This window comes from Oryx dammah, unplaced genomic scaffold (genome assembly GCF_014754425.2).
Source record: "Oryx dammah isolate SB20612 unplaced genomic scaffold, SCBI_Odam_1.1 HiC_scaffold_2, whole genome shotgun sequence".
NCBI classification, from domain to species: Eukaryota; Metazoa; Chordata; class Mammalia; order Artiodactyla; family Bovidae; genus Oryx; species Oryx dammah.
Genome location: NW_024070186.1, coordinates 111157943 through 111180997, shown reverse-complemented (window position 1 = coordinate 111180997; position 23055 = coordinate 111157943). Strand labels below are relative to the sequence as shown.

The 23055-nt window shown below is 37.6% G+C and overlaps 1 protein-coding gene across 23 annotated transcripts in view; it reads right to left on the bottom strand.

The window, feature by feature from the left end:
* LOC120852210 (ABI family member 3 binding protein) overlaps positions 1 to 23055 on the bottom strand; it is a 284742-nt gene that overhangs the window by 134139 nt on the left and 127548 nt on the right. For 21 of the 23 annotated variants that reach the window (XM_040225716.1, XM_040225731.1, XM_040225702.1 and 18 more), the window contains exons 6-14: positions 22721 to 22776; positions 14286 to 14334; positions 13245 to 13316; positions 12615 to 12707; positions 4525 to 4602; positions 2568 to 2642; positions 1747 to 1821; positions 841 to 912; positions 292 to 366 (exon numbers count right to left, since the gene is read on the bottom strand). In XM_040225716.1, coding sequence (XP_040081650.1) covers positions 292 to 366; positions 841 to 912; positions 1747 to 1821; positions 2568 to 2642; positions 4525 to 4602; positions 12615 to 12707; positions 13245 to 13316; positions 14286 to 14334; positions 22721 to 22776 — 645 coding nt within the window. The remainder of the gene's footprint in view (positions 1 to 291; positions 367 to 840; positions 913 to 1746; positions 1822 to 2567; positions 2643 to 4524; positions 4603 to 12614; positions 12708 to 13244; positions 13317 to 14285; positions 14335 to 22720; positions 22777 to 23055) is intronic. The other 2 variants (XM_040225694.1, XM_040225739.1) reach the window with 2 other exon arrangements.

The window sequence follows — 23055 nt, the reverse complement described above, 5'->3', positions numbered from 1 at the left end:
AGAAAAGAGATCTCTAGAAATTCAATGAGCCAACTTGCAGTTCATCTTCTAGCCAGACTTCTAACTGTATATCCAGACATTAAAACACAGATCTTTAGAACAAATGCAAAAACATTTTGCTTTTGTATTGAGAAAAATGAAATTAATCTAAGCACCAAGAATAGATTATAGCTTTACCATTTACTACAAATATATGGATAATCAATTAAAGAACCTATAGAAATAAAAATAAGAGAAGTTATTCAATACTGTTGCTCCAATCTATTAAAAAAAAAAAAAGAATGTAATTACCAGTTTGAGGTGGTAGAATTTTGGAATCTTCAGATATTTTACTTGTAGGCACAATCCCTGGCTTTTCACTTGAAGCTACAGCAAAAAAAAGAAATGGAATTCACTGAGAATTTTTTTTTTTTGAGAGGATAGAGAGACAGAAATAGATTACTTGTGTCGTTAAATGGCTACCAGTAGCCTGAAATAAAAAAACACACGTTGATCCAACTAAACATCATTATATACCAAGAAGCAATCAATACATTACACTCATTCAGAGAGCATTTGAACAGGGACTAGACAGAGACCAGAGTTTGGTGGCATACTCTGAATGTTTCTAAGGACAGAAAACTAACAAAATTGGCTCTCTGGAATTAACAGACTAATGATTGTTATTGAATTTGTAGAAAACTCAATCAGAGAAAAAAAAGTCAACCACTTGTTTGGCTGAATCAGACTGAAATCATCAGCTCATTGAGGTTTGGACAGCTAGGATCCAGTAAACGTGTCCTACAGAATTAAGTAGTCACCACCCACAACTGAAGAGCAGATTCAAGGTACTGTTATTACCCAAGGTGCCCCCAGGTTTCTCAAAAGGGAAAGGTGTTTTTGCCTGAGGAAATTCTGGAAGCCTTTTCGGAGCTGCAACAAAATACACAAGAGATGTTACGACTTGAAGTGCAAGTAAGAGAAAGATTTTTAAAATCTCAAGCTTGCAGAAACAAAAAACAAACACAAAAATGAAAATTACTCAGAAAAAGTAAGGGACTGTTAGTAGTACATATTTTTACTCCTGTGTTTCAATGATGGATGATATTAAGACAGCTTCTTTTTTCTATTTTTTTATAATCAAGCCACTAAATTTAAGGAGTTGGGGTTCTTCTTCTCACCTTTATTAAACTAGTGTTCTAATTTTTTCAGCAATACATAAATGTGCTCTCAGATATATTTTGTTTAAATTCAAATCAAGCACATCTGAACTAAACAATGTTCCTCCAATAGCTTTTAAAAACAGAATTGCAGTAATTACATGTCTTTATGCTTAAGTTTCCCCAACAACTTCCTTGATATCACATTCAAATTCTAAGAAGCAGTCTATAGAAATATCATAAATATATCTTCTCTTTCGAGAGAAACAGTTGAGTAAAAAGCTATTTTGGAAGAATACAGAAACTAATTTATTCAGTGACAGTGATTTTGAATTAAGAGAGTCAAATATAATATCAAAATATGACTACTCCCAAGGAAAACAACCAAAGGATTTATATAGAGAACGACTAGTTAGTATCCTAAATTATAAAATAAAGAATTTATAGCATCTAAGGGCCTGGCATTCAGGCATTTATTGTTCTATAAGCCATGTGTCCCTTCTTTTCTGTGAGGAGATAAATTTGAATGAGTTAGCCTAAGGGTTTCTTTCAGACATGCATACAATTTCCAAGGAAATAATAAGCTGTAGTGTTTAATAATTTTTACCTAGAGTGCTCAGTGGCAATTCAAACCTAGGTATTAAAATAGTTTGTGATGTTCCGGGGGTCCTTCCCCTGAGAACTGCAATAAAGAAGAATTCAGTTAGAAACACCCTGAATCAGGATTTGACTTTGTAACTTAACCGTACCGTGTGAGGCATGCTCATAATGGAGGGCACACTGGGCAGCCGATACCTTTCATGGAAATAGCTGGCTTCCCCTGGAAAGTTTTTACACAGTTGTATTAATTTGAAGGTCTACCTTTGAATGACCATGGTGTGACGTGGAAGATCAACATCACAAGGACAGAACAATATATGTACATGCTCTCCTTTTTAAAATGTTTTTTAAGGAGAAGAGAATAAAGCAATTTAGATTCTCTCAGGCCAATAAACAGCTAACTTACATGACATGAAATTCTTAGTAAAAAGCATTACACTTTTGAGTAGTCTCCTTAAGTGTACTACACATAAGCCCAGGAAAAGCAACCGAAATGGGAAGCACAGACACAGTCACGACTCTCACCCCTCCAAGCTTTGTAGATTAGAGGGCTGGCATTCTGGTTTTCTATGCCTCCCAAGAGGCTGGTAAAAAGGGTGTGCAGTTAGCATCTAACATCCAGAGCTGCCTAAAATATTAGTCACCAGGATCATGGCATGTCGTTAACTCTTTAAGGGAACTGATCCAAGAAACAGGAAGATGAACTACTGCCTGTAAGGGAGGAAAGAAAGTGGGGAGGATAGGAAGCCAAGACACTGAGGTTATTTTTCTATGAGGGTTGGGGTGGTTTTTGTTTTTAAAGAAAAAAAAAAAACTTCTGAGAATTACCCAGTGTTGTTTCTGAAATGTCTAATGCACTAGACACAGTGGGCTTAGTGGTTCTTGGGACTGATTCAGGAGTCACTGGAAGGGAAAAAAGAGGACTTTACAAATTAAGATAAAATGAAACAACTCAGGACCATAAGGTACTACTGTTGCCCTTTAGAACTAGAACCGACATGTATACAGACCAGTTCTTTTCAAATTAATTATGGTAAGGGCTCTCTGGCTTGGCCTAGTGTCTGAACTGACACCTCCTTCCAACCATTCCCCTCTGGGTTTGTCCACTCTCCAGGTATTTCAAAAAGCGCATGGAATTGACCCTCATGGAAGCACTTAACAGATTATTCATAATTTCTTGTGTGTCTTTTTTTCTCTTTATCTCCAGAACTTAGCACAAACTCTGGAGAATAATAAGCAAGCACATGATAAATATTTATTAAATGACTTAATAAATGGGCAGCTAAAAGAATGACCCAGGGCAAAAAGATTTATTTAGAACTATTACATTATAAGAATTCTCTTCCAAACTGCAGTGAACATGCAAAGCTTAGAAGTGGGTTGAAATTATAAGGATTCAAGTGCTAAGTCACGGAGTTATTTCAAGTGCTAGATCAAAGGCAAAGATGACCCTCAGGTAAATAGTTTTTGAGAAATAAGAACCAGGATCACTGAAATCTGGCATGAATTGTGAGCTACACAATTCCAGAATTTTGTAGGGTAAGGATATGAAATACAATAAAAGTGAATAATAAATTATGAAGTTTGTCTAAGCATTTCTGAAGTGGAAAGTCCCAAGGAAGTTTTGGCAGAGAACTAAGAAATCTATAGATGTCCTCATCATATACTATGCCAAGAGAAGCATCATTGGGAAAAGTCGACAGACTCTCCACTGGGTCATGCCTATCCTTTTTTTGGTATTTACCAATTAGACTGAAGTCAGAAAACTACCTAGGAATTTCATTCAAATGGATTACTCCAATGTCAGATTATACCTTTCCTCCAATTTCTATGAAGGTAGAGAGGGGATGGAAGGTCCATCTTTCACCTTCAGTCAGGACCAAATACTTCTTACTCTGTCAGAAGTATTTCTACTTGAATAGGTTTATTGAAATCAAGTCATTCTATTTCCCCACCAATCTTTATCTTCTCTGTATAAGTTATGAGTCAGAGTTTAGTACAAGGTAAATATCACTGATTTTTCAATTTACAGCAGTTTTACGGATTAAAAACTCAACTTTAGATTGGAGTTACTTTGCTAAATGAAGATTTAGGGGAATTCTTGCTAGGTATTTGTTTCACAGAGTCCTGAATGAGGTGGTATTGCTCTGGCAAAGACTCTGTAGTTCAGAGAATAGTGTTGTCCTGATGGGCTGGACTTGGGCAGTTTGTTCACAGAAAAAAATGCTGAATGTTTGTTAGTAATGGTTGATAAACTGGGGAAAATGCACATTGAATTTATTCTTTAAAGGATTTTTAAAATGAGCTATTAGGTTTTTTCTTCATGAAGGTTGTTAATCTTCAAGAGCCATTTACTAAATTATTCCAGGGTACTTTCATAGATATCAAAGTATGGATAATGCTATTTTTTTAAACCAATCATTTGCGAAAGTGAAGAACTGAAAAATGCTCTCATGTCTTCTTATAAATGGAAAGCACCAAAACCATGGTATTACATCTTAGTATAAAAATAGTTCAGAACGTTGAGGTAACAGTTTTCACCTGGAGTGAATAATGCAGGTTCTATTGTTACAGATCAGTTATATAATTCAATTGTTCATTTTGCATCTGTTGTTTCCCCGAACATTAAAGACCCAGAGTGTCCTACTGTTGTGTGCTTATGATCAAAATAAACTTCCTACTGGCTCTTCACTGAAAAAAAAAATACAGGCTTATCAATCACTTAATATTTGAAAAAATATATTATGTATTTTCTCAAAGTTAATAAACATAGGGATCTCATTACCTGTTATGGGCAGTGCTGGAATTTTTTCTACCTCTGGTGTTTTAGATTCAGCAGGCAATGCCAAGGTTTCATTCTTAGCTAAAAAATCAGACAACAAACAATTTACCTCACTTCCTCATAACAGTGTCCAAATATAATTCCCTCAAAACAATCAACCAACAGACTATTTCAAGATTATTCTGCTCGTATCCCTTCCCACCAGGCAGTCAATACAATTACTGTGCATTTCTACCAGTGATTAGTATTAAGTGACAGTCTTCAGAATTCCTTCTCATTAACCTTAGGTAATACTTTAAGATCTAAGTTGGCACTGGAAGGAAGAAAAAAAGCTACAACCCAGTACTTGGCTAGCTCTCAAGTCATTCTGATTCATAAACAGTTTCTTGAAGACATAGGTTGTATAGCAAAATGCTCCCTGGAATTTTATACTCAATTACTACTAATTTTTTTTTTAATCAATGAAAAGAAATTATCCATTATTATATATGGTAAAAATGTAATAGGTTATGGCAATAAAGTTTTAGAAAAACATAAATAATGTACATAGAAAACTAAGATATTTGAAGATATTTGTGGTTAAAAAATTACAAACGATTATTTATTTGAGCCACATATTAACATAGATCTTTTCTTTGGGTCTTTGTGTAAAAAAATGAAATCTGGTTTTTTTTCTCTCTGACCACTATTCAGGAAACAAAAGCACATTTCTGTGCCAGAGTTGCCCAATGATTCAGATATTCTCCATTTCAAAAAATGCATGTAGGATTAACTCGATTCATCTATTTGGCACACTGAATCAATGACCCACCTACAATATTTCAAAAGTCTAGTGGCATGAAAGAATTCTTTTTTTTTTTTTTTTTTTGAGATACACTGATCATGTCACCTTGAACTGGTTATAATCAGATGGGATTTCAAGTCTAAAGGCTACAAGGAACTCTTTGGGTTTCCCAACTTTGGCACCACTGACATTTGTGACTGTATGTTTTCTTTCGGGTTTTTTTTTTTTTATTATTATTATGGGGGCCTTTAGTGTGAAATGTAGGATATTCAACAGTATTTCTGGGCTTTATGCACTGGATTCCACAGCTGAACAACCAAAATGTCTCTACTGTGCTTAGCTGCTCAGTGTCTGACTCTCTGCAACCCCAAGGACTGTAACCCACCAGGCTCCTCTGTCCGTGGGGATTCTCTAGGCAAGAATACTAAGGTGGGGTACCAGGCCCTCCTCCAGGGGATCTTCCCAACCCAACCCGGGGATTTAACCCAGGTCTCCTGCATTGCAGGCATATTCTTTACCATCTATGCCACCAGGGAAGTCCAAGAATCCTGGAGTGGGTAGCCGATCCCTTCTCCAGGGGAACTTTCTGACCCAGGAATCGAACCAGGGTCTCCTGCACTGCAGGAGGATTCTTCTCCATCTGAGCTACACGGGAAGCCCAAAAATGTCTCTGCTGCTGCTAAGTTGCTTCACTTGTGTCCGACTCTGTGTGATCCCACAGACGGCAGCCCACCAGGTTCCCCCGTCCCTGGGATTCTCCAGGCAAGAACACTGGAGTGGGTTCCCATTTCCTTCTCCAATGCATGAAAGTGAAAAGTGAAAGTGAAGTCGCTCAGTCATGTCTGACTCTTCGTGACCCCGTGGACTGCAGCCTACTAGGCTCCTCCGTGAGATTTTCCAGGCAAGAGTACTGGAGCGGGTTGCCATTGCCTTCTCCGAAAAAATGTCTCTAGACACTGTCAAATATCCCAGAGGGGGAAGAAGGGGAAAGTGAAAGTGAAGTCGCTCAGTCGTGTATGACTCTCTGCGACCCCGTGGACTATAGCCTACCAGGCTCCTCCGACCGTGGGATTCTCCAGGCAAGAATATTGGAGTCGGTTGCCAGAAGAAGGGGAGGGGAGAGATAAAATTTCCCTCTGTTGAAAACTACTGATCTAATCTGTTCTCTCAAAGTTCTTTAAGGATGCAAATTTTGTAACTTCCTCCTGCAGTTTACATCAGACATAAAGATCATTTTCTTCTTTTCAGTTAACATGGGCACAAAATACTTATTTTTTGATGATCTTAAAGACAATTATAAAGTCATGCCTTTCACAAAGGCCATGGAAGCAAATCAATTTTCAGTCTGTATCATGAAGCATACAATAGATTCCTAGAGTTAATGATTTTGAGGAGTGATTTAAACTGCTAGAAGCAGGCGTCCTCGCCTTAGCTATCCATCAAGTGTGCATTCTCTATTTCTGTGCCCATGAAGCTGCACAACATGTTTATACAACAGAAACGTTTAATACCATTGTTCAATTAATGTAGCAGGGCATAACAAGAAGGGACTTTTTCTGGAATAACTAGAAAACTAAACAGATTCAGCATAATTTTATGATAAATCCTTTTTAGATTTCTAAATCTCATCAACATTTCTTTTCTGCTTCTTTTGTAGTCAGAACTTTGGTTTAGAACCACTGTGATTGCTGGCACAGGAAAAACCTTCAGATTATAATTTTTTTTAATTTATTTTTTAATTGAAGGAAAATTACTTTACAATGTTGTGTTTTCTGCTGTACAATGATGCAAATCAGCTATAATTACACATATATCCCTTCCCTCTTGAGTCCAAACATTGATGAGCTCTAGTTTTGTTATTTTCAGCATGTAAGAAAGGAAGTTTTTTTTTTTTTAATGTAAGATTATAAGATTTATCTTCAATGTTCTTTTTCAGTGTCATTTTCTCCTTCAGGATGATTTTTGCTAATCCTTTCCTTCTTGTGTAATATCCTATGTTCTTGGTGATTCCTTAGCTAACTAGGACTATGCATTTATTTATTTAAAAAATTATTTATTTTAACCTCCAGATCCCAGATTTTCAGGCAATGCTCTGAACTGCTTTGTTTTAGCTTTTTATGCATGCTGTTACAGGGCAATTACATTAAACTAAAATTAGACTGTTGATGTAGAAAAATGGATAACTAGCATATTCAAAAGCAGAGACATTACTTTGCCAACAAAGGTCCATCTAGTCAAGGCTATGGTTTTTCCAGTGGTCATGTATGGATGTGAGAGTTGGACTGTGAAGAAAGCTGAGTGCCGAAGAATTGATGCTTTTGAACTGTGGTGTTGGAGAAGACTCTTGAGAGTCCCTTGGACTGCAAGGAGATCCAACCAGTCCATTCTGAAGGAGATCAGACCTGGGTGTCCTTTGGAGGGAATGATGCTAAAGCTGAAACTCCAGTACTTTGGCCACCTCATGCAAAGAGTTGACTCATTGGAAAAGACTCTGATGCTGGGAGGGATTGGGGGCAGGAGGAGAAGGGGACGACAGAGGATGAGATGGCTGGATGGCATCACTGACTCGATGGACATGAGTTTGAGTGAACTCCGGGAGATGGTGATGGACAGGGAGGCCTGGCGTGCTGCGGTTCATGGGGTCGCAAAGAGTCGGACACGACTGAGCGACTGAACTGAACTGAACCTTCCCAAGAGGTGTTTGTATTCTCTGCACATCGCTAATTCCTTACAGAGGCATGTGTGCGTGTGCTCGGTCATCTCCCACTCTTTGCAACCCCGTAGACTATAGCCTGCCAGGCTCCTCTGTCCATGAGATTCTCCAGGCAAGAATACCAGAGTGGGCTGCCATTTCCTCCTCCAGGGGATCTTCCCAACCCAGGGAATGAACCCATGTCTCTTGCATCTACTGCACTGGCAGGCGGGTTATCACTAGCACCACCTGGGAATATCGTATTTCTAAATATGGGACTTCAGACATAAGAGAAATTGGCTGAAGGGGAAGATACTTGAATGGAGACTCTTTATGACTCCTATCAAGCCATGAGTATTCACCCACACTATGCATGTACAACCAGACTTGGCAACAGCAGAGTAAAAATGCATGAGAGCAAGGCCTAAAACCCAGGAGATTCCTTTTTCTCTCTGATTCTTCTGTGTCTTTTTTCAACACAGTTGGTTCCTTTCATTCTTGGCAAGCTAAATCTTGGTTTGACAAATTGTTTTTATGTCCCTGGGAAGTATGTATATCACTAGTTTTTATTTCTCTCATTATTCACATCATGTATTCTCAGAACAAAAGCTATTAATTTCTTGATGTCCTGTGCTGGGATCTGCTGGAATGAGGATATTATTTTTAGGATTTGCCCCTCACACAGTACAACTTTTCTGAATGACAGTGATAAATAAGTTCAGGAAAGTTTATTTCTCCCTCATTGGTATAAAGAAATGTTTATGCTCACTCTTCATTAAAAAAACAGTAAATCTAAAATGTTATTTGTGAACATAGTCTAAGATGGTACATTTGATGGATTTATTGGACATTTTCAAACATATTGCCTATCAGTCTCTTCAATGTGTCAAAAATTTGCCATGCATTAAAGATAGGTGTTTCCCTAGAAATAAGTCCAGGTTCAATGCATGATACTGGATGCTTGGGGCTGGTGCACTGAGATAACCCAGAAGGATGGTACAGGGAGGGAGGAGGGAGGGGGGTTCAGGATGGGGAACGTGTGTATACCTGTGGCGGATACATGTTGATGCATGGCAAAACCAATACAATGTTGTAAAGTAATTAACCTCCAATTAAAATAAATAAATGTATATTTTAAAAAAGTTTTAAAAGGCATTTTCTATTTGCATAAAATTTTCTCCACTAAAATCACAGTTAATCCTGAAGCCTTGGTGATTTCTATCAGAATAAAAAAAGCAAACAAAGCAAACCAAAGAATCAAATGTTTAATTCTCTAAATTAGAGAAAACAAAATACTGAATTGATATTAAGGTAGCAGGTGGAAATTTGCAAAAACAAAACAAAAAATTTAGGAGATAGATATTATCAAAAATAAGAACTAAAATACCTCCTAGTTCAAAAATAAGAACTAAAATACCTCCTAGTTCAAAAATGACAGCAGTAGTCTGGGAAAAAATTCTGTTCATTTTCAGTCTCCTTCACAAATCCTGATTTTTGTATTTTGATTAACAGATTAGGGGCTGAATCAGTAAGAAATCAGTCAGCTCCTTCCTTTTCTTTACCTTCTAAACAAATCTTTCCCAGGCACAGGGCTAAGTACATAGGCTCTGGGCAGATAACTGGTGAGTGCAAGAGTCCTGAGCTCTGGTTCTAAACACAGGTTCACTGATGGATTTATTTTGGAATCCTCTTGGCTTTAGCACAGCATTTATGAGGATGTGGAGTTGAGTCTCAGGTTTTATAGCTAAACAGGAGGTGATCAAGTCTGATGTACAAATTAAAGAAAGGAAGTCTAGAATTGCTCGTCTACATTCTTGTAAGTAACTCACCATAAGACTAACAGATATGAATATTTTTACAGTAAAAATGTAAGGACTGCACAAAATCACAAAGATCTATTGGCAAATATATTTACATCTTAATAAAATGGTGATGCATCAATTCTGAAAAATTTTCTAAAATCAGCCCTGGAATTGCTTTGGAAGGAATGATGCTAAAGCTGAAACTCCAGTACTTTGGCCACCTCATGTGAAGAGTTGACTCATTGGAAAAGACTCTGATGCTGGGAGGGATTGGGGGCAGGAGGAGAAGGGGACGACAGAGGATGAGATGGCTGGGTGGCATCACTGACTCGATGGACGAGAGTCTGAGTGAACTCTGGGAGTTGGTGATGGACAGGGAGGCCTGGAGTGTTGCATGGGGTCGCAAAGAGTCAGACCCAACTGAGTGACTGAACTGAATAGTCCTCTGATTAATTCTCTCTACTCACTTAAAGCTTTGATCCTCTTTCTGCCAGGAAATTCTCAAATTATAGCTAAGGAGAACTTAAGAGTCTGCCTTTGAAGGCTGTTACAGTCTGATTGCCTCACATCAAATAAGTGAATAGGTCAAACCTCTAGTGAGGGAGGAGAAATTAAGTCTGAGGTCCCTGCATGGGTAGATACCATGTCTGTGTAAATCACCATCATGTCCCCTCCCCTGCCACTTGTAGTTCTGGCATCAAGTAATCTTTACTAAATATTTGCTGAAGAAACGTTACTAAACAGGGGCTTGGACCTGTTTCAAACTCGTAATATGTGAAGATTCAATTATAATAAGTGTTAAAGTTCTTAGCTAGTTCAAGGAGAATATTTTACATTTTAAAGTCTTATTCAATTTCTACTACATCATGCCATATTCCTCCATATTTATCAGTGGCCCAGGACATTTACCAGAGACACATTTTCCAGAGACTTTAGAGGTTCTCAAATTGTGGTTTCCAGACCAGCAGCATCAGTATCACCTGGGTATTAGGCAGAAATGCAAATTCTCAGGTGTCACCCCAGAAACAACTGAATCTTGGTCTGAATTCTCTCTATAGCAGAGGATCTTAACCTTGATGAAGTATGGTGAGTCCCAGCAGTGTAACAAATCCACCAGAGCTTCTCATGTTTCATCAGGGTTGAGATCCTCTGCTATAGAGAGAATTCAGACCAATGTGATACTCAAATGCAGCAACTAGCTTAGCCCACTAGCCACTCCAGCTATTCCCTGGGTGCCCTTTAAAGGAGTTTTGTTGTTGTTGTTTTTTTCCCCCAAATTGGTGTTTTATGTTTTTTAAACACTAAAATCATATCAGGTTTTATCTGTGTGTGTGTGTGTTAAGTCATATGAGTTGTGTCCAACTCTTTGCAACCCTATGGACTGTAGCACACCTATGGGGCTCCTCTGTCCATGGGATTCTCCAAGCAAATATATTAGAGTCAGTTGCCATGCCCTTTACCAGGGGATCTTCCCGACCCAGGGATCGAACATGCATCTTTTACATCTCCTGCATTGACAGGCAGGTTCTTTACCAATAGTGCCGCCTGGGAAACCCTCAGGCTCTTTCTAGAAGTAGGAAACAGTATCAATCTCAAGTAAATAATAATTCAAACAAACCTGACCTTTACCTCAGTTCCCACTGAAAATATCTTGTGGTCCCTTGATAGTACAGTATGATAAATATAATTTACTACATAAATGTGTATATTTTGGATAATTGGATCAATATTCACTCTTCCTTCAAAAATATAAAGTAACTATTTCCCTATAGAATGTGATTTATTTGAATACCTCCAACACTCCATCCTGTCTACTCTTTGCTTCTTTTTCCAATTTTTTCATTATGGTGAAAGATACATAACAAAAATCTTAACCATTTTTTAAGTATACAGTTCAACAGTATTAAATACATTTGCAATGTTGTATAACTATCACTACCATCCATGTCCAGAACTCTCCTTATCTTGTAACACTGAAACTCTGCACCATTAAACATTAATTCCTCATTCTTCTCCTCCTCCAGTCTCTGGAAGCCACCATTCTACTCTCTGTCTCTATGAATCTCTCTATTCTAGGTATCTCAAATAACAGTCTTTTGTCTTTTGTGACTTCTTATCACTTAGCATCATGTTCTCAAGGTCCATTTATACTATAGTAAATGTCAGAATTTCCTTCCCTTTTAAGACTGAATACACACACACACACATACATACATATACACACCACATTTTGCTTATCCATTCATCTGTTGATGGACACTTGAATTTTTTCCACATTTTAGCTATTGTGAATAATGCTGCTGTGAATATGAATGTACAAATATCTCTTTAAGACTGCTCACAATCCTTTTGGTTGTATAACCAGAAGTGAAATTGCTGGGTCAGGTAGTTTGATCCTTGATGCTCAGATGGTAAAGCCTGCAATGTGGGAGACCCAGGTTCACATTCAATCCCTGGATCAGAAAGAGCCCCTGGAGAAGGGAATGACTACCCATTCCACTATTCTTGCCTGGAGAATTCTATGGACAGAGAAGCCTGGTGGGTTACCGTCCATGGGGTCTCAAAGAGTCAGGCAAAACTGAGCGACTAACACTTTCCCTTTCTTTCATGGTAATTTTATTTTTAATTTTTTGAGGAATGGACATACCATTTTCCACGGCAGTTGTACAGTCTTTTATTCCCATTCACATGCTTGTCCCTTACTTTTCCCTTCGAGATCTCCAAAGAGCTCATTGGCTAGATCCCTTGGACATCCTAGGAATATCAGTGCTAATTTTATCACTGCAAAGTTCACATATAAATCTTGGCCGCTTACCTAACTGTGTCTTGATTGCCTCTGAAATCTCGAACATTATGGAAGTGGGAAGCTTTACAGTGGTTTCATTAAGGCCTGGGATAACAAGGTGGACTGAAAGAAAACAGATGTAATAAAAGAAAATGCATCCTGAAACAAAGCTCAGAGTATTGCAACCATAACGCTTAGAGTTTATTTTGCTTAGTCAGTTTCAACCCAAACTTTAAAAATCTGGGAAAAAATATAACAGTAAATTTTAAACATAATCTTTTTTCATATTCAGAACTCAACATCCAAAATAATGTGACTTAATCCACAGACTTAAAAATTGTAGAATGGCTCCTTAAGTTTAAAAACACTGTTACTAATAATAACTTTTAAAAGAGTTATTCAATATGACAAAGACTCTCTCACAACATCAACAGGTAGGCAGGTAGGAGGGGAGCCAATAGGTACAGTCTGGAGTTGTTTCCGTAACACTGCGGGATCCTAGCCTGGAATGGACACAAGCCAGGATGCTAAACAATGAAAGGAAATGAACCAACATCAATTTAACAGACCTGCACACAGTGCAAAATTCTGTAACAGCCTTGTTATCAAAACAAGAGTCTGATTTGCTTAATGTAGATGTAGATTTCAAGACAGACTCACCCAGTATTGTTCCTCCATAGGGGGTCTTATCTGGAGATTTAGTTGAGGCCCTGTGTGTAACATTCTGAATCACTGTTGAAAGACCAAAAGATAATAGTGTGAATGGAAAAAACAAACAAACAAACAAACAAAAATCAGTCAAGAAGCAGAATGAAGCTAATAACATGTTGTATAACTATGGCTAATAACATAAAGCCATCTGCACTGGAGAAATCTGATCCTTTTTTAATTAATAGAAAGGAACTCACTGGGCTGGCTACACAACCAACAAAAGAGCTAGAAGGCACATCCTAACACCTATGCCTTTAAGTAGAGAAAATGTTCCATTCTAATTAGCTTAAAATTTCCTTTCTCAGCTCCACTCCCTGCAGCCTACCCAAGTTAAATAACTTGCACAAAATGAGGCAATTACACACTCAGTAAATAAAATGAATTAGAAAATGTATATCCTTAAAGCAAAGACTTAAAGTCCAATACTAACGGACCCCATTTTGAAAATACACTTGAGGCATTGTGTTTTCTTAAAAATGAATTAGTATTTTAAGCGCCCAATCTCTTCCACCACAAAACTTTCTGGAAATAATTGAATCTTAAAAAATTTGAAAAACTGAAAGTCAAAACAAAAATGACTAGATGCTGAAATAAGACATAACTCTTGAAACCTGGATTTCTTTACAGTCCTTAAAGAGAGCTCTAAATCATAGTTATCATTTCATTAATCCAAAATATCCTATTAATGACTTCCTACATCTAAACAATCTTAATCCTGAAGAAAGCCACATATATTTAATTGGTTTTTTAAAACTTAATACTTGTTAGGGTTGTTCTTTCTCCAGATGTTCAACCAATATGCCTTGCCAAGACTTGGCCTATTTGTAGAGTCAAAATTATCTGTTAACTTCTAATTTACTAGTGCAATTATTTTTCAAAAAAATAAGCATAAATTTTTAAAAAAAAATATGTGTTATGTTTAATTATCTCAGTTTAAAAAGCATATTAAAATAGTTCTAAGCATATATCCAGAGCAGACATGCAAATTACCTTGCTTGATGATTGTTACTGGGATTAGCTTTCTTGGGACATATGCTGGCTGAAAAGAGGAAGAGATACAGCTTTTGAGTTATGGTTAACTTAAAAAATAATTTAAAAACTGGAAGTAGTCCTTTCTTGCCTTCTGTGAAGCTCTCCATGACACTGGTTTAACGGTTGCTGGAAAGATCTTCAGTACATATATCTGCCTCTGCTTTATTGCTTTCACTTGTTTTTTCACATAAATGTCCAAAGATTTGACAGAAGCAGTTCCTTCAAAATTCCCATTAGTTTAGTTTACTTAGAAACTGCAGTGGAAAGAAGTGAAATCCTCTGGATTGAATCCTAGCGTATTTTCACTTAATTGGAACCAGTGAACCAGTCAAATTCGGTCTTTACATTCCCTCTCAAAATAGGATTTTAAGCTACACATTCTTTTAAAACCAATCAGAATAGCATTGAAACATATCTATTATTATATGTAAAATAGATGCCCAGTGCAGGTTCCATGCCTAAAGCAGGGCACCCAAAGCCAGTGCCCTGGGACAACCCAGAGGGACGGGGTGGGGAGAGAGGAGGGAGGGGGTTCAGGATGGGGGAGACACACGATACCTGCGGCCAATTCATGCTGATGTATGGCAAAAACCATCATCACATTGTAAAGTAATTATCTTTCAATTAAACAAATAAATAAAATTTAAAAACCAATCCTACAATTGTTACAGGGTGTCCCACTGCTGCTTCAGACACACAACCACTGTGAACTCCTGATGCTAAGCTTTTCCTTGCCCAGGAAGGCAGAGCTGGGACTCAGACCCAGACATTCCTACTTCCAAAGCCTGCAGTTTTAACAACTGTGTATGTATTTATGCCCAGAGGACCTCAAAATTGGAAGGGCAGGTCTCAGAGGACTGTGACTTCTCCCTTCTTCCAAATTCCCTCAGATGTGCCACGGTAAGTTTGGAGGTCACGGAGAGAGTGACTTGATCTAGGGGCATGTTTAGTGTTAACCTTGCAGTGGAGTCCTCACTGGGGATAGTGAGCCAAGGATAAGACAGCCAAGAGAGAGGCATGAAACAGCATGAAAGAACAACAGGAAATATACAGAGCAGAATTAGACTGAGGTAAAGAGGTAAGTCTGAGCCATCTTTGGTGGCTCAGAGGATAAAGCGTCTGCCTGCAATGCAGGAGACCCGGGTTCGATCCCTGGGTTGGGAAGATCCCCTGGAGAAGGAAATGGCAACTCACTCCAGTATTCTTGCCTGGAGAATCTCATGGACAGAGGAGCCTGGCGGGCTACAGTCCACAGGGTAGCAAAGAGTCGGACACGACTGAGCGACTTCACTTGACTTCACTTGAAAGGGGTAAGTAAGCATGATGTTGATTTTCTGAAGCTTGGTTTAACCTGGATGCATGGTACAGATATTCCCGGTACTAGACCTGCTGACAATCCAGGATGTAGTGAATGAGATACTTAACCACACAGGTGTTTAAAGTTGTGAGAAAAGAAGATTTGTTCACATGCTCCCATTCTGATAAACAATATACCCATAACAAAGAAGGGCCACAATACAATGCTTACTGTTGGCTATTTTTCTTCTTGTGTTAAAGTCCTTACATTTAAAAAACACAGAAAATAAAAGTTTACTCTTAACTATTTTCAAAAGAAGCATCTATATTTCTTGCATTGTATTTGGACTCAGTGCTGTAGGGCAAATGCTTGTGTTGCCCCACAACCTTGTATGTTGAAACTTAATCCCCAGTGTGATGGCATTTGGAGGTGGGGCCTGTGGAAGTAAATAACTCATGTGGGTGGAGACCCGATGAATGGGATTAGTGCTCTTATGAAAGAGAATGGAAAACTCCCTCCACCCTTCTGCCATGTGAGATAGTTGTGAGCCAGAAGTGAGGTCTCCCCAGAGGTTAAATCTGCCAGTACCTTAACACTGACTTCCCAGGCTCCATAACTGTGAGAACTAATTTATTGTTTAAGCCATCCATTTAGTCTGCAGTATTTTTGTTATAGCAGCCCTGATGAACTAAGACATCCAGTAATTTCCTACTTAGCAATCTAGCCTAAGGAAGTGGTAGAAGACAGAGTCATCATTTTGTGTAACAGTGTTTATTACCACAATGTGAAACAATCTCATCATTCCAAAGCAGAGGTTTTGTTAAATAAATTATGGTTAAAATTTATGACATTTATTTAACAAAGTGGGAAGTATGTATAAATGTAAAGGATACAAATTTATATTATAACCTAATAACAATATATGTATAGACAAAAGACCAAAAGGAAATATATCATAGTCGTTTTTTAAATGGTAGTAATTTCTTATAATCTGATATTTTATTTTATGTACCTTTCTATATTTTCCAAGTTCCTTACAGGGGTGAATTACACTTATAACCAGGAAAAGCTATTATAGCCAGCAGTCCGTTAAGCTTCTGTAGTGCATGGCTCAGACACTATTGATCAACAGAGGAATGATGTAAATATAATTTATACACAACTTTGCCCAAGCAAGGGGAGAGGAACAGCAGGGACACAAGCATAGCCATCAGTAGGAAAGAAAAAAAAAAGTTCAACTTTGATGTCATACTGGCAGAGAACCTCTTGGCTTTATCATAAGAAAATTAAATAAGTGCAGTTGCCCACAGGATCCTTCTTCCCCAGGCCCACGACCCTGTCTGGATGTGTCCACCTTACCTCCTTCACCTGTCCTGCTTCAGTGAAGGGGTTGCCATCCATAGTCTCTATCATTCCTGAGCATTTAACTCCTTGCTGCGGCAAACTCCAGTTTCATGGGAGATGTTTGCCAGGGGAGCCACAGTATTGTTCCAGGTGCTACTGATTTTTTTTGATAGAGTTGTGGCTACAGTTCCAAAGATTTTTGAATGGATGGTCCTCTTTTTGCCCCATGAGTCTTGCCGTTTAGTGTATGTTTTGCAGAGTGTGAAGTGTTCAGAGACACATTACATTATAGCAGAAACACCTATGTGTTGCTGTGTCAGTAGCATTATCCCAGTATATATTTTTTTTGCTGAGGATGATTTATTTCAAGGAAGTTTTTGACAAAAAGAGTTAGAAAATATTTCATTCTTGACATAATGGAACAGTTTCTGTTCGGGTTCTTATCTGAGTACAGACTAGTCCTCTATTAAGATGATGACAAGACTATATCTATGCTGCCAGAAAATAAGGAAATCATTTAGTTGCAGAATCCGATTCTTTCTAGACCTTATAATTATTCTCTTGCCTAATTAGCAACCCAAAGATGCACCAAGACTAATGCACCAAGACTATCTCCCTCTCTGTAAGGTTTTATTTTTTAATTGAAATATAGTTAATTTTACAGTGTTGTATTAGTTTCAGGTGTACAGTAAAGTGATTCACATTATATCTATAAGAATATATATATATATAAACACACTTTTTTTTCAGGTTATTTTCCTTTATAGATTAAATATAATTCCTGTGCTAGAGGAGTATGAATTACTAATACATTTCCCTGTGCTAGACAGGTTCTTGTTGGTTATCTATTTTTATATAGTGGCACATATATGTTAATGGCAAACTCTCTCTAATTTATCTTTCTGCTCTCCTTTCCCCTTGGTAACCATAAATTTGTGTTCTATGTCTGTAGGTCTATTTCTGTTTTGTGTATCATTTCATTTGTATCATTTTTTTTTAGATTTCATGTATAAGCGATATCAGATGATATTTGTCTGGCTTACTGCACTTCATGTGTGTGTGCTCAGTCGTGTCTAACTCTTTGCAACGCTATGGACTGTGGCCTTGCCAGACTCTTTGAATTTTCCTGGCAAGAATACTGGAGTGGGTTGCCATTCCCTTCGCCAGGGATGAACCTGGATCTCTTGCATTGCAGGCCGATTCTTTACCATTTGAGACACAAGGAAAGCCCTAAGGAAATTCACTTTTACTATTTTTCAGGGGACATTGAATCTCAGATTCAATGGGAACAGGATGCTGAAGTGGTAAAAGGCAATGTCCCTGATGGTCCATCCAGCTTCCTTTTCAGTCCTGGTTAGGGAAAACCCACTCAAATCTAGCAATGACCACAGCAACAGTAACCAAACACTGTGGGGGACTTGAGATTCACTCTGCATTGCATTACCTTTCCCCTGATATTATTTTTAAAAAATTAAATTTAAGAAAAGTAATGATAACACCAGGATGCTATTCTTTGTGAGTTATTCTTTATAGGTTTGTCCATTTGGTATTTTTGTGATATCAGCATATCCACTGTTGATTTAACTTTTTCATTAGGCCCCAGGGAGTGGCTAAGGGTTGCTCAAAATCAAATTCAGTGACTCAAGATCTAAACCACATGAGAAGAATTTGTTACATCCTGGTTTTAATTCATTTTTAGGATGTCCTGATGAAAGTTATGAAAGATACTGATTCAATCTAACAGCTGACTAAAGGTGAATCTACCATCCTTCTTGTGACAATTGCTGTATTTCCGGTCAGCTAGGGAGGAATCAGATATCCACCTGTGGTGATATTGGTGGTGTAGACATGAAGTTTTTAAGTTTCTGCTTAGGTCAATGATTGCTAGGAATGGAAGGACATCTATGTATTCACTGCACACAGTCTTCGGGTGTGTGTGGGAGAGACCAGATTATATTTCTCCTTATTTACTCAGCTACTAACTGTTACACGTTAAAAACTGATACTACTTCTCTTTTTGCCAATGATAGACATGGCCTTTTTAAAGACAGGTAGACCTCTGATGGGGAAAGAAAACGAAGGGTGAAAATAGATGTCTATTTTAGGGAATTTTGATTCTCAGGAGATTTGGATTAATTCAGTAAGTAAACTTAAATTTTAAAACACCTGTTAATAAATGGTATATACTTCAGAAATTCATTGTTTGGTTAGTGAACTAGTCAGAGGACTAAGTTTTTAAAAACTTATTTAATAATATATTAAAGTTAGCCATCATTCCTTTATATTTTTTATATAATAAAGCTTAATGAACTTATTTACAAAAGAGTCTTACAGATATGGAAAAAAAATCTTATGGTTACCAAAGAGGAAACACAAGGGGGAGGGATAAATCAGGAGCTTGGGATTAACACACACACACTACTGTATATAATATAGATAACCAAGGTCGTACTATATAGCACAGGGAACTCTATTCAATATTCTGTAATAACTTACATGAGAAAAGAATCTGAAAAAGAATGAATGAGTGTATATGTATAACTGAATCACTTTGCTGTACACCTGAAACTATTAAAAGCACAGCATTGTAAATCAATAATAATCCAATAAAATTTTTAAAAAAGACAGATAGTAGACATCAGATTTAACCTTGATAAAAACAGGGTTCTTGCTTCCCAATATGAAGAAAATAGCCCAATTATTATCTGTTTTTTGTACATGGATCTCAAGTAATACAACTTACATAGGAAGAATCAGGGCTTTGTTTATGCATCCATCATTTCTCTCATTTTGTTAGAGATGGAGGCAGGGGTGATATTGAAAGTATTTAACAAGCAGTATAACAAAGCTATAACAAAAGCACTAACCAATTAGAAGAGACCCCTGCCAAGTGTCCTCTGGCACAAATGTACTGAGAGTTGCCTGCAGAACACATGCTTAGATACGTGAGTTACAGTATATAATGTAAAAAGATGCTTAAGGTGGAGCTGCATTTGGGAGTTCCCCGGTGGTACAGTAGTCAGGGCATGGTACTTTCACTGCATGGCCCCAGGTTCAATCTCTGTTTGGAGAACTAACAGCCTACAAGCCCCATGGCACTGCTGGGCAGGCAGAAGTTAAGATGGGGCTGCGTTTAATATTTAAATTTTAATCTGAATATTATTTGTCTCTTAAAATGGATAGCCTCAAGTTCAAATTGTTTTTTTTATTGCCAATCTCTTTTCAGAAGATGTGAAGAAGTTTTTGCTGTGCTTAAGTTTTAGGTGTAAGCATGCATATATGAATAAAAACATTTTTCAACAAGTCTTAAAACTCTAGAATTAATTCCATATCTGTTGAAATACTGCCTTCTTTCTGCGACCCTATGGACTGCAGCCCTCCAGGCTGCTCTGTCCCTGGGATTCTCTAGGCAAGAATATGGAGTGGTTTGTCATGCCCCCTTGCAGGGGATCTTCCTGACCCAGGGACTGAACCCTCCTCACTTACGTCTTTTGCACTGGCAGGTATGTTCTTTACCAGTAGTGCCACCTGGGAAGCCCCAAAGTATATACCTCTAGAAAGTATCAAATCAACTTTCAGAATCAATTCTAAGTGGTCACATGAGATGGTCAAAGGCTATCCCAAGTGGTTCTTTTACAACTTTCCCATGTTCCAGAGCTACCCAAAGGCACAGAGGGAAGTTTGTGAAACATTTTTTTGTGCTATCCAGACTGTAGCAATGAAGAAAGCCTCACAGAGAATCCTTAAAATATCTTTTTAATTAGTTTGGGTTTTCCTTCGGAAATACCCAAGAGTTTCAAACCACAGCTCGTTAGAGCTGGCTAGAGTTGGGGGTACTCCGCCTCACAGCTTGAAGTGATCAAATATCTGGCTCTGTGTCATAGATGCAGGAAATTTCTTCCTGGACCTTCTTGTCATGGCTATTTATGATGTGGAAAAGATATAAAATTTCTTGGGAATAAAATGTCAATCATCTTTCCCAATCTTGCTGAGTAACTAACCCTAAATGAAATATTCTGCCAAAAGAAACACAAATCTTTGGGATATGATTACTGTGAAGAAGGAATGAAAGAAACAACACTGAGTCTCATGTAAGCTAAAGCATGACAGCCAAGAGGGTGGGAGATAAGATGTGTTTCCTAGGAAACCATTCACAACAGTGAGCATCGTTCTAGAAGAGAATGGAAGAGTGGCTCTATTCCTTGTGACTGGGTTTGAAAGCCAAAGCCAAAGGGACCTTGAAGTGAAGTGAAAGAGTTAGTCACTCAGTCTTATCCAACTCTTCGTGACTCCATGGACTGTAGCCCATCAGGCTCCTCTGTCCATGGGATTTCCCAGGCAAGAATACTGGAGTGGGTTGCCATTCCCTTCTCCAGGGGATCTTCCCAAGCCAGGGATTGAAACCAGGTCTCCTGCATTGCAGGTGGATTTTTTTTTACCACTGAGCCACCAGGGAAGGAACATTAGCAATGGTCCCTTGAATGGCAGAATTCAATACTTGGTACCAAGCTGATTAGTTAAGTATTTGGGAAAAGTACATACCCTCAACAATGCAGGACCTTACTGCATATAAGATAGAAAGATAAAACCCACATAGTTTAAATTATTACAAAATCAAACCACTAAAACTAAAAAAAAAAAAGATAATTATTTATCTCATCTCTGGGTAAGGAAGAGCTTACTAAAATATCAGGCAATTGAAGATATGACAATGGAAAGACAAATAACTTCATTAAGCAAATTAAGACTTGCCTATTTCACAAATTCCTATAAACAAAATTGATAACAAATGTGACAATGTTTCTAGATGATATCACGAAGAGTCTTTGTTCTTTAGTGTCTTTAAATGATTCAATAAAAAAAAAAAACACAAGATACCCAATAAACAAAGAACTGAAACTAAAGATCATTAAATGGAAAATACAAATGACTAATAAATAAGTGAACTAAGTGCTGCTTTATCAGCAATCAGAATTAGAAATTTACAAGCCATTTTACATTATTACACTAGCCAAAAATTTAGTGATGGAAATACATAATGTTGAGAATCAGGGTACTACATCAAGACAACTCTGATCCATTGCCAGCAAGATTGCAAATTGGTTAAAAAAAAAAAGAAAGTTGGCCAGACATATTAGAAAGTTTAAAAATTGTTAAAAATCTAAATTACTAATTCCTGGTCTAAGTATCTACATATCTACTTTAAGGAAGAAATCACAAATGTGAACAGGATTCTAGACTGGAAAATGGCAGGCACATGAAATATACAGACACTGACTGTACTGAACAGAGGCTGAGCATGTTACAAACCAAACCACTTGCTTCTTCATTTGGAAAAGGGCTGGCTCTTTTAAGTAGGAAATGTTAGAAAATAGAGCAAAGATTTGAACAATGGCAGGGTAAGGAGAGCATCTACTAATTCACTCTTGAAACATCTTATGGTGGAAAACAACTCATGGGACAGAAGATAATAAGAATAACCTCAAAATAAATGGAATACTGAAATACTAGGTTAACTATGTTGAATATCAGAATTTTAGAGCTTTAAACAAATTAGAGATGATTTGGTCTCACGCTTCTACCTCCATTTTCTGAGAAAGAAACTACTTCCTAAAATGTCACATACCAAAACTTGATAGTGAGGCAGGTAATCCAGTTTCAGTACCTCATAAAAGGACCACTTCCTTATTTAAATAAAAGTATAATACAGACATTTTAAAAAGACTATTCTTGAAAATAACGTGGTACATACCACAGAGTGGACTTGGTCATAGGTACTTTGGATTTTCCCATTTACTTTGCTTTTACCTGACAAAAACAAAAAGAAAATGACATTCGTTTCATTCTTCTTTATCCTAAATCAATTCTTACTAGGCATTATGAAGACAATTACAACTACTGCTATAACTTGGGCATATGATTTTATTTGCTATCATTTCAACACTGATCCTAATGATGTTTGGAACAAAGGCTGTTAGGAAACAAGCCTCAGGCCCCATAGTCTTCGCATGTTCATTTCCATTGGCCCAGCTGTTTCACTGAATATTCATACATGGTATTGTTTTTTGGCTCAGTGAGTGTTCAGAG